Source organism: Hyalella azteca, unplaced genomic scaffold (genome assembly GCF_000764305.2).
Source record: "Hyalella azteca isolate HAZT.00-mixed unplaced genomic scaffold, Hazt_2.0.2 contig4115, whole genome shotgun sequence".
NCBI lineage: Eukaryota > Metazoa > Arthropoda > Malacostraca > Amphipoda > Hyalellidae > Hyalella > Hyalella azteca.
In genome coordinates, this window is record NW_025934341.1 from 75,128 (window position 1) to 91,638 (window position 16,511).

The window sequence follows — 16,511 nt, forward strand, 5'->3', positions numbered from 1 at the left end:
TGCTCATCTCGATATGTAAAATTAACAATTATTATATAATGCGCACTCTAGATATGTTAGTTTATGACATTTTGTTAGAAATTTTTTATAAATTTTCCATTTTGCTTTAAATTTTTCCTAAGGCTTGCCAATATGATGGAGTTTGACTTCAGTTTCCTCACTCCAAACGACGGCAAATTCGGAGCAAAGATGGCCAACGGGACATGGAACGGTTTGGTTGCAGACCTCGCGAATGGGGTTAGTTATTTACTTATTTTTCTTGGGAGAAAGGAAGGTAATCAATTGTTAGTTAACTTAATAAATGATTTAACTATGGGAAATTTAAATTTACTGTGTTATTATAAGAGTTATTTATTGTTTAACTGGTATAAATATGAATTTAAGTTGTAATTACTATGAGATTCTTAATTGTTAAAGCTGTAGGCAGTTAATAATTGAAGTTAATCTCCGGTTTATTAGTGCTGAGATTTTTATCAATTTATAAATTTATTTTATTTTCTGGGTTATTAATTGCAAAAACTGTGGTCAATACTTGTCTTTGAAGTTAACATCGAAGTTAATAAATGCAAAAGCTGTGGTCAATACAAATCACTTAGGTTATTACAGTGCTCGTCATCGCAAAAACTGTGGTAAATTCAAATAATTTATGGTATCAATTATTATCATATTATCAATTATATTTATTATATAATTATGTTATTAATTATAATTATTATTAAATTATAATATTCTAATTTAATTACTATAATATTGTTTTATTATAATATCAATTATAATTATAATATACTTACAATATCAATTTTATAATAATTATCAGATTATCAATTAATAAGTAGTTCAGTATCTAACTTTTCCCACATGCCACCAGGATACAGACCTCATCGTCGCTCCCCTGACGATGACGTCAGAGCGCGAAGAAGTGATCGACTTCGTCACGCCGTATTTTGATCAATCCGGAATATCTATCGGTGAGTATATGACTTATGTTGATGGTGAAATAAGTATTTAATTATGCATTTACTTTTTATTATTTGAATTCATAGAAGTATATGTGTTTCAGTAATTTCAGTATTATTAGTAAGTAATTTAATTAGTAATTATTTCAGTATATTGCTTTAACAAGGTAGCTATGCTCTAAAGTATATATATCCTCGATGTTCTTAACTCGCATTAAGAAACTTACAACCAATTACTGAACATTTTCAGAATAAAATTATTTATAAAATTAAACAGCAATGACATTTCTTGAGCAATCCCGTCAAAATACCCAGAAATTTTTGTCAAAAAATCCAAATGTAGCCAAGAAATGAAACCAATTTTTGCAGTCGGCAATAAAAAGCCCGGATTAAACCTTCGCTGCATTACAGAATTTTTTTCCTCGCCTCCATTCATTTACCCCTGAAGGAAGGGGAGACTGCAGTTCATTTTTCTAGGCAATTTATAAGCAAACGGATCCGGAAATGTCCCATTAATTTCTACGAAGCCAAGCCTCTCTTCTTTATTGGCCGCCACTTGAGCCCGGTTTTTACAAGGCTGCTCTTTCAATTTTACCGGCCATTTTTTCAAAGCTTTTAAAGGTCTTTAAAGGTCTTTTTCAACTTTTCATATGATATGATGAATTTTGCATCTCCTATATAAAATTCGTAATATCAATAATCATAATCCATAATAGACTGCATTTGTTTATCATTAGATTTTCTTCAAAAAATGTAAACGTTATAAGAGAGAGTTGAGTGATTAGATATTTCGTTTAGTTAAGCGATTAGTAGAATTAAAATAATAAATACAATATTTCATCGAAGTAAATCAAACAATGTTGTAGTAATGATCAACACGAATCATTCCGGGACGATTGAATGATTAATTTCACTGATGATCCTCATGCGATTATTAAAATCGGCTGGATAAAATTATTGCACAGCTTATATAAATGGAAGTAACTTTTTTGTTTTGGTCATTTACAAGCGAAATATTTATTAAAATGATCGAATGGTTTGTGATTTTTAAGCAGAATTTTTTTCCACCAATGAATTAAAGCTACTGCTAAAATTAGTTTAATTATGAATATGATTTTTTATTCCAACTTGTCTATCGGTATTTGCAGAATTATACAATAGAGACATTACAACTTTTTTAAGGCTTTAAATATCCTAATTTAGCATCATAGTCGAGAAATCAAGCTGTAAAATAAAGGTATTTAACCGTATTTTACATATTAAATCATTGAATAGCGATGTTTTAGATATTGAGTCATTTAATAACGATATTTTTATTAGTGATTCGATTGCAGACTTTTTTTTCCATCACCAATGAATATGCAATAATATAATATAATGAATATAAGAGGGGTGATTGGTAAGGGGTGATTGGTAAGGGGTGATTGGTAAGGGGTGATTGGTAAGGGGTGATTGGTAAGGGGTGATTGGTAAGGGGTGATTAGTAAGGGGTGATTGGTAAGGGGTGATTAGTAAGGGGTGATTGGTAAGGGGTGACGGGTTGGGGTTGGGATGAGTGGTGAGGGCTGTAATGTGGGCTGAGGGGTTGAGAAATGAGGAGTGTGGCGGCGGATGAAGGGGTTGTTTTTAGCGCATTTTCTCATTTATGGAAAAAAGGTGCAATTGTGCTCGTCATGTCCGTCCGTCCGTGACTTAAATTTTTCGTCGATTTTGAGAAAATGCGCTCTCTGTCACTCACTGCAGTGAGTACTGATCCAATTTTTTCGGATTGATTGGGCAAAGGGTGCTGTTGTATGAACGCGTCCAAGAACAGACTAGATAAAGCTATGGAAAAATATATGTTCAGATATGATATGATATGATATGATATGATATGATATGATATGATATGATATGATATGATATGATATGATATGATATGATATGATATGATATGATATGATGTGATATGATATGATATGATATGATATGATATGAAATGATATGATATGATATGATATGATGTGATATGATATGATATGATATGTCAAGGAGTGGGGCTTGTGGGGTGTGGGTGTGATGTGGCGGATATATTTGGGGCTGAGGGAAGAGGGAAGGTGATGTGGGTATGGTGCATAGTGTGGAGGGTGAGTGAAAGATTGTGATTGTGAAAGTAACCTGACATGTGATTATGGGTAATAGCTAATTGATTGAGTCATATTCAGTGAGTCATCGTCACAATCACATCGTAGTGTGATTGTGAGTCATCGTTTGAGAGAGAAACAGTGAAGTACCGACAATGATAATCACCGGCATTTTTAACGATGGTTATGAATAATGATGTAGATGTAAATTTTTAACAAATTTAGACTGCGAAATTTTCATTCAAATGATATCAAATGTTAATAGATTTTAAACGTGAAGAAATGTTAAATATATCCACGCAGGTGTGATGTTGTGGCTGCTGGACCGCTACTCTCCGTACTCGGCCCAGAATAATGCAGATAAATACCCTGAAACTTGCAGAATATTTACCCTGAAAGAAAGCTTCTGGTTTGCCCTGACGTCCTTCACTCCGCAGGGCGGAGGGGAAGCTCCTAAAGTAAGAATAATTTATTTTCAGGGTAATTTTCCTAATCAAACTTTGGACTGCACTGTTTTCAGGGTAGTTTTTCTAATCAAACTTTCGACTGCACTGTTTTCAGAGTAACTTTTCTAGTCAAATTTTGGACTGCACTGTTTTCAGAGTAACTTTTCTATTCAAACTTTGGACTGCACTTTTTTCCAAAATCAGTTCAATTTTATTACTTACATTCATTGTATTGAATTGTCTCTGTATCACGAAATTGTTTCATTTAATATTTTGAAGGTTTATTGAACGCTTTTTTTAAGATTGTGTGGCATCAATTTTTTAAGTGATAAGCACAATTACATTAATTCCAATTTGCATTATTTAAGTAATTAACGAATTATCAAAGAAAAATAAAATGATATCTATTTACACCCTGTAATTCCCACGATTCGAGCTTTTTTTTTTATAAATATGACTATTAATTACTTAGAACGAATACAATTCACCATAGCGGCATATAATATTCAGAATATCAATGTACTTAATATTTCAATTTAAATGCTTTCGAGGAGCCCAATTCGAAATGTGCAAGTCGTTGTGGCAAACAAGGAATTTTTTAATTAAGATTCGTATCCGAAAATTGGGGGGACGTTGGTGCAATAACCATTATTTCTGACCAATCTTTATTTTAAACCTGAATCTATCACCACAGGTATTATCTGTTACATAATAAAATATAATAAATAAAAGGATATTTAAATTTATATACGGTCTACCACCACACACCATGTCAGGTTTCACGCTGCATGGTAGCTGCGTATAAATTGTAAATAAAAAAATAGACGTTTTTACTTACATCAAATTAGGACCTTTCACATAATGCTTATGTGTACATATATGTATATGATGTATATGCAGGTTTGATTGAAGAACAGAGCATACATTCTAGTAACAATTTCCTATTGTTTTTTCTTTTCAATAAGACGAACAATGTATGTATAAATAAATTAAATATATACATAAATGTATTTAATATACATATGTCACCATATGTATATTAAAATAAACACATATGGTAACGTGAAACACCGCCGAATGTGTTACCAAATGAAATAAATTTAATAATTCAATAGTTAAAGTTATATACGATCTACCACCACAGGCTCTGTCTGGTCGCACGCTGGTAGCAGCCTACTGGTTGTTCGTAGTACTGATGCTGGCTACCTTCACTGCCAACCTCGCTGCCTTTCTCACCGTCGAGAGGATGCAGGTATATCATATCCTGTACCTCATTATCATTATTTTGATGCCTAATAATCAGTAATCATAACGTTCATAAAATGAACGTTATCAATATAAAATGTAATAAAATTATAACAAAAATAATAATAATATTCTCACCGTTGAGAGGATGCAGGTATATCATATCCAATATCTCATTATCATTATTTTTATGCCTAATAATCATTAATGATGATGCTCATAAAATGAACGTCATGAATATAAAATGTAATAAAATTATAGCAATAATAATAGTAATAATAATAATAACAATAACATAATAACAGTTATAATAAAATATTAATAATAAACTAATAATAATAATAAAATAAAATTAATTAATTGGCCTTTATTAAAATTGAAATGCAGGTGCACTTTATCTTATGTCCATTATCATTATGGCGGTGCTTCATAATTATGAATATTCTTGGTGTTCATAAAAATTACACATATAACGCAGCTTGGAGGTACACCGTAGCTTACTTTATGTCGGTGCTTCATAAACTTCAATTATATAATTTATTGATTCTTATTATTAATTATGTTCAAAAATCAGAAAATTGCCTCGGATAACGTTTATTAACAACATGATAATTTATGTTTTAAAGCTTTTCTTTTATTATTAATAATCTTTATGAACTGTAATTTGCAGGTAACTACTCCTTAACCATCTAATCAATGTTAAATGTAAGTCGCGATTATCCTCGCGAGCATTTTCCTGAACGTCGTCTGATTATATTAAATGTTTTCATTAAGATATGAACATTGGTGTAGTTTGGCAGAAGATTTTCTTTAATGCAGGTTTCATTGAAGACCAGAGAGTATTTCTTATTGACAATTTTCTTATTGTTTTTCTCTATTCGGCGAATTAGGCTCTTGATAGGAACTGAGAAGTCAAATATCAGGTTTCCAAGGGACATTTTATTAGAGTGGGACATTTATATCACACCGCCGCCTAACATGCCACCTCCAGAACGGAGGACCGAAGAACCACATGAGAGAGGCTCATAATGAGACCCTCACTCGCGCGACATTGGAGACCCACACCAGAATCATCATGAGATGCCCAGACGCCACAAGACTGACGATAGCTGAGGCTCTCATCATCAAGCAGGAGTCTCCAGCTATTAATTTACAAACTACCGGATTTGTCAGAACGTTAAAATTGTTCTCGTAATTCAAGCTTTGATTCCAATCTGTATCCATAATACTCTATGTTTATATGCGTACAATTTATGACCAGAGAGTGCATTTGAATTTTCAAGGAGTTGAACAATTCTTAGATAACGTTGGTAGATCAAAAGGCAGATTTAGCAAATAATAATATATTAACGACGTTTCGAATGTAGCAACATTCATTTTCAAGTTAAGAGAAGCATTGAATAGTGAAATTTGGTTGGACATAAGTACATAATACACGTAAATAGGATACAACACAAAAATTTCGAGCCAGAAAGTCCTTACGCAAACAATCTCNTGTGTAACATGTAATATAAGCGAGCAGCACGTGGACGTGAGTAATGCATGTAGCATTCAAGTAACGCGTGTAACATATAATTTAAGCCGCGTAACATATCAATAACAGGTAACATGTTCATAACATGTAATATGTAAGTAATACATGTAGCATTTAAGTAACGCGTGTAACATATAATTTAGACGTAACAGACCAATAACATGTAACATGTTCATAACATGTAGCATTTAAGTAACGCGTGTAACATATAATTTACGCCGAGTAACATATCAATAACATGTAACATAGGACTAGTGCGTGTAGCATTTAACTAACGCGTGTAACATATAATTTACACGTAACATATCAATAACATGTAACATGTAAGTAATGCGTGTAGCCTATAAGTAACACGTGCAATATTTAATTAAAGTGTAACAGACCAATAACATGTAACATGTTCATAACACACACACCACATAGACTCCAGTGAACAGCATGGCAGAGCTAGCGGGCCAGAGCAAAGTGAACTACTCAGTGCTGCAGGACTCGTCTGTGCTCGAGTACTTCTCCAATATGGCCAGAGCTGAGGACGAACTTTTTAGGTAACAGGACCGTTATTTTTCATAGTAATATTAATGTTACTTATCTTTGGGCATATTGTCTGTCACCAATATCTCAGTAACATGAATGTTACTTATCATAGTATAATCAATGTTCCTTATCATAATAAAATTATAGTTACTTCTCTTTGGGTTCTTTGCCTGATCTTAGTACCATAACTGTTACTTATCATAGTAAAATAAATGTTATTTATCTTTGGGCATCACGCCTGTCACTAATATCTTGGTAACATGAATGTTACTTATCTTTGGGTATCATGTCTGTCACTAATATCTTAAACCATCTATGTTACTTATCTTTGGGTATCATGCCTGTCACTAATATTTTAGTACCGTAACCGTTACTTATCTTTGGGTATCATGCCTGTCACTTATTTCAGTTACATCACTAATTACCAACACTTAATTAGTGTTTTATTCAGTTTGTATAAAAAATTTGGACCAATCTATTGAAAAAATTCCGACATTTTTACAAATACTTTCCGTTTGTAAATAGACGAGCTGTACAATTTTTTTTTTCAATATTCACGTGTGATGAAAATTATTTTTGGTTAAGCGACCCATGTATAAAGATAAATACAATAAATAATAGCAGCTATACATTAGTGTCTTCCCACATCGACACCCACATTATTTGTAGAATAGAGTCTCTATGTAAAGAGTTGTAAATAGTGAAGTGTAAAATTTACAATATTTGTAAATAATTAAGCCTATAATAGAGTATATGTGTAAATAATTGTAAATACTTATGTTTAAAATAGAGTATATGTGTAAATAGTTGATACCTCAAACTGAAATTGTATTTTTACAGCACTTGTAAACTCAGTGAATTTTACAAATAGATCTTTTGTTTAGTTTTTTTAAATAGGGTTCCAGAAATCTAACAGGACCTGAAGTTTTGATCGCTTGTTTGCTTCGGAGTTTGTAACCAAGTTCCAACCTTCAGATGAATCGTTTTGCTGCATTAATTTTCGTATTTGAGCGATCTGAGTTTACTTAATTTATTACAAACAGTGGCAGCAAGTCTCATTTGATTAATAAGTTTCCTGGCGATCCGTCAATAAAGTTTTCGTAATTGCTGAAAGTAACTTCACTTTCATTGCGCGAAACTTTTTGCTGGTGCTGAGTTACTGGCTCTCGCTTCAGCCATTATTGTCTGTATTATAGCGTCCGTTTTTTGTACTTTACTGGATTTCTCTAAATAGGCCCATTGCCTAATTTTCAGGCATCAAGTACAATGTAATTTCCTTGTGTGCAAAGATTAAGTCCACGTTAATTGATGTCTAAACCATCACCAAGGCCGCGTTAATTAACAAGACTGTCTCTGCTCGAATCCAAGTCCATCGAGTACGCGCTAATTACCACATCGGCCTGTATTTAAGTCCACGCTGATATCCGAGTCTGCTTGCATCAAGTCCTCACTTATTCGCTTGAATACTTAGGTCAAGTCCAAGTGCAAGCTAACAAACGTGTCATCCTCATCGAATCGCGATAAATTACCGTATCGGCTTGCATCGAGTTCAGCAAATCCACGCTAATTCACTCTCCTGCTAACATCAAGTCCGCGCTAATTCGCTTGCTTGCTTGCATAAAGTCTACGATAATTCGCTTGCCTGCTGTCATCAAGTCCCCGCTAATTCGCTTGCCTGCTGGCATCAAGTCCACGCTAATTCGCTTGCCTGCTGGCATCAAGTCCCCGCTAATTCGCTTGCCTGCTTGCATCAAGTCCACGCTAATTCGCTTGCTTGCTTGCATCAAGTCGGCGCTAATTCGCTTGCCTGCTTGCATCAAGTCCGCGCTAATTCGCTTGCCTGCTGGCATCTAGTCCACGCTAATTCGCTTACCTGCTGGCATCAAGTCCGCGCTAATTCGCCTGCCTGCTGGCATCAAGTCCACGCTAATTCGCTTGTCTGCTGGCATCAAGTCCACGCTAATTTTCTTCCCTGCTTGCATCAAGTCGGCCCTAATTCGCTTGCCTGCTGACATCGAGTCCATGCTAATTCGCTTACCTGCTGACATCAAGTCCGCGCTAATTCGCTTGCCTGCTGGCATGAAGTCAACGCCAATTCGCTTGCCTGCTGGCATCAAGTCCGCGCTAATTCGCTTGCCTGCTAGCATCAAGTCTGCGCTAATTCGTTTGCCTGCTTGCATCAAGCCCGCGCTTATTCGCTTGCCGGTTTGCATCAAGTCCACGCTATATTCGCTTGCCTGATGGCATCAAGTCCGCGCTAATTCGCTTGCCTGCTTGCATCAAGTCTGCGCTAATTCACTTGCCTGATGGCATCAAGTCCACGCTAATTCGCTTGCCTGCTTGCATCAAGTCCACGCTAATTCGCTTGCCTGCTGGTATCAAGTCTACATGCCTGCTGCCATCGAGTCCACGCTAATTTCCTTGCCTGCTTGCATCCAGTCCACGCTAATTTCCTTGCCTGCTTGATTCCACGCTAATTCTCTTGCATGCTGACATCAAGTCCACGCTAATTCCCCTGCCTGTTGGCATCAAGTCTACATGCCTGCTGGCATCAAGTCCACGCTAATTTTCTTGCCTGGTGACATCAAGTCCACGCTAATTCGCTTGCAGGCTGGCATAAAGTCCGCGCTAATTCTCTTGCATGCTGACATCAAGTCCACGCTAATTCCCCTGCCTGTTGGCATCAAGTCCGCACAAATTCTCTTGCATGCTGACATCAAGTCCACGCTAATTCACCTGCCTGTTGGCATCAAGTCCGCGCTAATTCTCTCGCATGCTGACATCAAGTCCACGCTAATTCTCCTGCCTGTTGGCATCAAGTCCGCGCTAATTCTCTTGCATGCTGACATCAAGTCCACGCTAATTCCTTTGCCTGCTGGCATCAAGTCCGCGCTAATTCGCTTGCCTGCTGGCAGCAAGTCCACGTTAATTCGCTTGCCTGCTGGTATCAAGTCTTCGTTAATTTCCTTGCCTGCTGGCATCAAGTCTTCGTTAATTTCCTTGCCTGCTGGTATCAAGTCCAATAATTCGCTTGCCTGCTGGCATCAAGTCTTCATTAATTTCCTTGCCTGCTGCATCAAGTCCCCGCTAATTCGCTTGCATGATTGCATCAAGTCTTCGTTAATTTCCTTGCCTGCTGGCATCAAGTCCACTAATTCGCTTGCCTGCTTGCATCAAGTCTCCAGTACAGTCCCTGGAGGCCCTCGCCAGACAAGCCAAGATCAAGTTCACAACCACGCGCGACACGTCCATTTACGAGTACTTCTTCAATATGGCGCGCGCCGAAGACGAACTTTTCAGGTAAAATCCATGTGTTCGTTTGCTTAATAATTAGTTAAATCATCAAGGCTATTCAGCAATATGTTCATTTTCCCATTAATTAGACAAATCATCTAGGCTCTTCAACAATTTTTTTGTTGTTTAGTGAATGCACCAATACAATAGATGCGATATATTTTGCTTTAGCTATGAGCCGCTGCTTTATCCAGTGCCCGCTTTTTTATGCCCGTTGTGCTGGTTTATCCGTCGTAAAAATCAGTATTGTTCACTTTGGCCATTGTATTCGTCCGCTGTGTTTGTCCGCTATGTTCGTCCGCTGTGTTCGTCCGATATATTCGTCAGCTGAATTAGTACGCCATGTTCATCCGCTGTGTTCGTCCACTGTGTTCGTCCGCTGAATTCGTACGCCATGTTCATCCGCTGTGTTCGTCAATTACGTTCGTTTGTTGCGTTCGATCGCTCCATTTATTCGTAAATTTTTTGAACTTTTTCCCGTCTTTTTGCTCTGACTTCTTTGTATGCTTGACCGCTTTATGTTAGTTAAGTTCTAATTCTATAATATTTTTACTCATGCAAATAAATTGCAACTTACATTAAAAATTTATCTGCTTCTTGTTTTCGAAAGCTCACAAATTTAGATTTGGCTTCAACTTGTAGATAAATGTATGATAAAAAATATTAATTTGCATGCATGTTATTGTCTATACCTGCGCGTAAACAGGTGTTTTTTTCATTTATCGTAAGTGTTCGTTATAATTATTGTAATGTGAAACCAAGCATGCGAAATTAATTGTTTTTGTAAACGTTCAAATAAACGTAGTTTGTAATCGTTTTCGGTATCGAAGAGCATGTTCCTCATTCACTATTACATCACTGCCTATTGCATGCACGTATTATCATCTGAAAGTCATTGTTTTTCCAAAGTTAATGAAGAATACATGGTTAAATTTTTATATAGATTCATAAAGTACATATTATATGATTTTAAACTCAAGATGTTTTTTGTGCTTTCTTATTATGTTTTCACTAAAATGTGTGTTATTGGAGTGTGCATGCTTACCTAGTCGTATGAGTATATTGAACAATAACATTCATCTAGAGCCGTTCAATGTTATGGTGTAAGTATGACTGCAATGCTAATATTTATCACGCGCAGGGCATTTCTCATTTAAATTTTTCGTTGATAGCCTGCATGTAAAAATTACGAAGTTAAATACCTAAGATTGATTTTAATTTGTTCTCTATTGATGAAATTATACTTTTTGTATAGTAATAATGTTATAGGAGCGTTTCAATTTCACTTACTGTCTATTTGTTGGGTTTTAAAATGCGGAAATGGTAATTAATGTCTATTGTTGATATTGATGATGTGAAGACATTACTAAATGTCTATTAATAGTGAACAATACTAATCTCAATCTATTTATTGCTGGTGTGGAGGATGGGGCAATGTTACATATTATTGGTGGTGTTCAATATAGTATTATTGCCTATTAAGGCTGAACTACACTAATCTCACTCTATTAATATTACCTTTTAATGATGAACACTACTAATCTCAATCTTTCTATTGCTGTTGTGGAGGGTGTGGAAGGAGTTGACCCTGAACAGCACGACTGACCAAAGCAAGTACCGTGTATGGGATTATCCTATCAAGGAGCAGTACACTCACATCCTACAGGTCATCGAGGATACCGGCCCCGTCGCTACCGCCGAGGAGGCTTTCAAAATGGTCAGAAATTGGTACAATTCTACCCCAAATGATCTGAAATTTATAAACTACTATACAAAATGGTATGAAAGTGGTGCATGTATAAAACAGATAAGTAAACATTGATGAAATTTATACATATCTATTGACAATTGTATGAAAGTGGTACTCTTGTAAAACTGATAAGTAGAATGATATATCTCTAGAGTCTACAACGAATGGTCAGAAATCGGTACAATTCTACCCCAAATGATCTGAAATTTATAAACTACTATACAAAATGGCATGAAAGTGGAACATTTCTACAATAGATAAGTAGAAATTGGTACATTTATACAGTCTACAACAAATGGTCGGAAATTGGTACGATTTAAAAAACAAATGGCAAGAAATTCATCCACCTCTAAAACAAATTGGTACCTACATAGGTACCTACACCTCTAAAACAAATTGGCAGAAATTGGTACCTACACCTCTAAAACAAATTGGCAGAAATTGGTACCTACACCTCTAAAACAAATTGGCAGAAATTGGTACCTACACCTCAAAAACCTTTGTCCAGAAATTGATAAACCTCTACAAGAAATGGCCGAATGTTTCTTAGATTTTAACACCTAAATAACTCATTTTTCGCATAAAAATATTTTATTTTGGATCACAAAATAATTCAGGCGTGAAAGGGTTAAGAATAAAATCCTGTTCAATAAATCGTCGATTTCAAATTATACTTCTCCAATATAATTGGCTTGCAGAGGGCGTGAAAAATTTGTTGTCCAATAAAATAAAGTAAAGCGACCTGTCGGCGACTTTAGGAAAGTATTTTCAATTCATTTTCCCTGTGCTACCATCCTTATACTAAATGTTATGTCAAACGTTACAAATCTTATATTGTATGCTTGCTTATATTTGAAAGATGTTTCCCTGTATATGAAATTTCCCCTACAAACTCAGTTCACATTTATTCATATGTAAACGAGCAACCTCACAATTATAGTTCCGACACATTTTCCCTTCTTTCAGGAGACATTGTAAAGCTTGATTTATGTCTATGATTGCATTTATTAAATTAAATTCTTATGATTTCTTTGCCGGGTTTCTAGTATTTATAATTTAATACTTTTTTGGGTCTCTCTCGTTAATTGTGTTTTACTGATAAAAAGATAATAGATGTAAATTTAATTGGTATTAAGGTGATTTTTCTCACAACATTTAAAGAATGATACAAGATTCCTAAAAATCTCAGAGCAGTATGTTCAAAGTTCATCCTACAACATTTGATGCTAAAATTTTATGCACATTGATGCATTTTATATACCCTGAGAATATTGTGTGGGGAAAGGATTTCTCAGGTCCAAATTATGCAGGTTCTAGACAACATAGAACGAATTTCCTCAGAAATTTTATGGTTCAGTTTCTGCAAATCTATATCTAGAAGAAAATTTACTGATGGACAAAATATCGTCATTAAACATTCCTGAAACAATATCGTCATTATCGTCATTAAACGTCATTATCGGTGCGAGTTAAATGTCATTAAACTTCATTCCTGAAGCAGAATCATCATTATCGCCAATAAACAATAAATATCGTCATTAAACATTCCACAAGTAAAGAAAGTTTTCTTGTGGACAAAATAGCGTTATTAAGCATTTCTTATGTTGCGGGTTCTAGACAACACAGAAGAAATATCCTCAGAAATTTTATGCTGCAGTCTCTGAAAATTTAGAAGAAAATGTACTTTTAGAATAAATATCGTCATTAAACATTCCTGCTGTCGCAGGTTCTTAACAACACTAGTCAGCGCTAATTTGCTTGCCTGCTGGACAAGCAGGCAAAATATCCTCAAAAATTTTATGGTTTAGTTTCTGTAAATCTAGATTTGAAAGAAAATTTATTGTGGCCAAAATATCGTCATTAAACATTTCTGATGTCGCAGGGTGTGGACAAAGCAGAACAATTTTATGGTGAAGTTTTTGCAAATCGAAATTTAAAAGAAAATTTATTGTGGACAAATATCGTCATTAAACATTCCTGATGTCGCAGGTTCTGGACAACACAGACGGAGAGTTTGCGTTCATCCACGACGCAGCGCAGATACGCTACGAGCTCTACCACAGCTGCTACCTCAGCGAGGTCGGCGAGCCCTTTGCAGAGCAGCCCTACGCCATCGCCGTGCAGCAGGGCAGCTACCTACAGGAGGAGCTTAGCAGGGCGTGAGTCTTGCGATGGAAGCTACATTATTAATTATGTAACGCAATAGTGTGCTTCTTAATGGAGCATGTGAGTTAGTTCGAATATTTTTTAGCAAGTTGCTGTATTGTGCAAAAATTATCGATAACTGATAATTTATTCCTTTAGAGTACTATTGAGTTACTTCTGAATTGTCTGATTAGAGCGCAAATATGATGCAAGTAGTGAGTTATTGAAAATAAGCTTGTCTCACGTCGTGCCCAGTATCCTGGAGCTGCAGAAGGAGCGCTACTTTGAGTCGCTGCTTGCCAAGTTCTGGAACTCGTCTGCTCGCGGCTACTGCCCCAACGACGATGAATCTGAGGGCATCACACTGCAGTCGCTGGGTAAAATATACGTATATTATAATATAAAGTAATGGAATACATATGGAAATATTTAGGTAGTACGCTGCAGTCGCTAGGTAAGTAGATATATATTACAACGCAGTAATGGAATACATATTAAAATATTTAGGCATCACACTGCAGTCGCTGGGTAAATTATACGTATATTATAATATAAAGTAATGGAGTACATATGGAAATACTTAGGCAGTACGCTGCTGGCGCTGGGAAAATGTACTTAAATTGGAACGCGGTAATAAAATACATATAGAAATATTTAGGCAGTACGCTGCAGTCGCTTGGTAAATGGATATGTATTATAACACAGTAATGGAATACGTATGGAAATATTTAGGCATTACACTGCAGTTGCTTGGTTAAAATATTTCCATATGGGTTTGTTGGAATAGGAATATTTAGGAATGGAAGATTTCCCGAATATTTCCATAAGGAATATTTAGGCAGTACGCTGCAGTCGCTTGGTAAGTAGACGTATATTATAAATTTATAATAAATTAATGGAATACATATGGAAATATTTAGGCAGTACGCCACAGTCGCTGGGTAAATAGACGTATATTATAACATTATTGGAATACATATGGAAATATTTAGGCATTACACTGCAGTCGCTTGGTAAATAGACGCATATTATAACACAGTAATGGAATAAGTATGATAATATTTAGGCAGTACTCTGCATTCGCTTGGCAAATTATACGTATATTAGAACGCGGTAATAGAATCGATATGAAAATATTTAGGCATCACGTTGCAGACGCTGGGTACGTAGATGTAAAATAAAGCGTTTCAATAGAATACATATGAAAATATCTAGTTATTAAGCTGCAGTCGCTGAATACGTAAATGGAAATTGGGTATAAGTGCGCCCAGAGTTAATTTACGTAATGTAAGAAAATTACATCAGTACTCACTGCAGTGAGTGACAGAGAGCACATTTTCTCGTCCAACCGTGAAGTCACGGACGGAAAGACAGACGGACGGAAGTCACGGACATACAGACGGACGGACATGACGAGCACGATAGCGCTTATTTTCCAGAAATGAGAAATTGCGCTAAAAATACCGTTAATATCATTGATATGCATTGGTTTTTTCACCAGGTGGCGTGTTCATCGCGACGCTCATAGGTCTTGTGTTGGCGCTGCTCGCCCTCGGCATCGAAGTGATGTACAACAAACGCGTGGGCGCCGGCAACCGCAGCGTAGTTCAGGATATCAACATCAAACAGCCCGTCAACATGAAGAACTTTGATCCCAACAACATGGACCTGCCTATGGACAGGGAGAAGATATCCAGGATCAGTGTTGCTCCTGTGTACTGATTAGATCTTGATTATTCCGTGGTATCATCAGGGAGAATGGAGATAAGGTGATCTCTGGGAACAGTGTTGCCCCAGTGTACTGATTAGATTTTAATTATTACGTGTTATCATCAGGGAGAATGGAGATAAGGTGATCTCTGGGAACAGTGTTGCCCAGTGTACTGATTGGATCTTAATTATTACGTGTTGTCATTTAATAGGGAAAATGGAGATAAGGTGATCTCCAGGTACAGTTTTGCCCCAGTGTGCTGAATAGATTTTAATTATTACGTGCTGTCATTTAATAGGGAAAATGGAGATAGGGAGAGCTCTTGGAACAATGTTGCCCAGCGTATGAATTATATTTTAATTATCACGAAATGAGCATATAATTGGCAATACTTTAGGGAGAATGGAGTTAGGCAGAAGATCTCAAATGTCAACGTCGTCCCAGTGAACTAATTAAATATTGATATTGCGTTGGTGATCTAATTGGCAATCTAATAAGGAGAGTGGAGATAAGGAGACAGGGAAGAGACCTCAAGGATCAACGTCACCTCAAAGTACTAATAAAATATTGATCTCACATGTGAAATATAATAAAACCAAGCGACTTTAAATCAACAAACATAACGATTCAAAATGAATGATACACTTATGTGAAGGGTTTGATCTCTTAGCGTTTTCTTCACTGCTAAATATTTTTGATTGATTCGACCATGTGGGCAAAAAATATATATAACTCGGTACTCACTGCAGTGAGTGACAGAGAGCGCATTTTCT

General features: G+C 35.9%; 1 protein-coding gene across 1 annotated transcript in view; it reads left to right on the forward strand.

Annotated features, from left to right (window-relative positions):
* The window catches only part of LOC108682546 (ionotropic receptor 25a), a 28,519-nt gene extending 12,047 nt beyond the window's left edge, over positions 1 to 16,472 (forward strand). The window contains exons 10-18 of the mRNA XM_018171735.2: positions 123 to 237; positions 869 to 968; positions 3,383 to 3,537; positions 4,670 to 4,777; positions 10,017 to 10,138; positions 11,702 to 11,849; positions 13,872 to 14,041; positions 14,283 to 14,404; positions 15,529 to 16,472. Of these exons, the coding sequence (XP_018027224.1) occupies positions 123 to 237; positions 869 to 968; positions 3,383 to 3,537; positions 4,670 to 4,777; positions 10,017 to 10,138; positions 11,702 to 11,849; positions 13,872 to 14,041; positions 14,283 to 14,404; positions 15,529 to 15,749 (1,261 nt within the window). The 3' untranslated portion in view covers positions 15,750 to 16,472. The remainder of the gene's footprint in view (positions 1 to 122; positions 238 to 868; positions 969 to 3,382; positions 3,538 to 4,669; positions 4,778 to 10,016; positions 10,139 to 11,701; positions 11,850 to 13,871; positions 14,042 to 14,282; positions 14,405 to 15,528) is intronic.
* Positions 16,473 to 16,511: the final 39 nt, after the last annotated feature.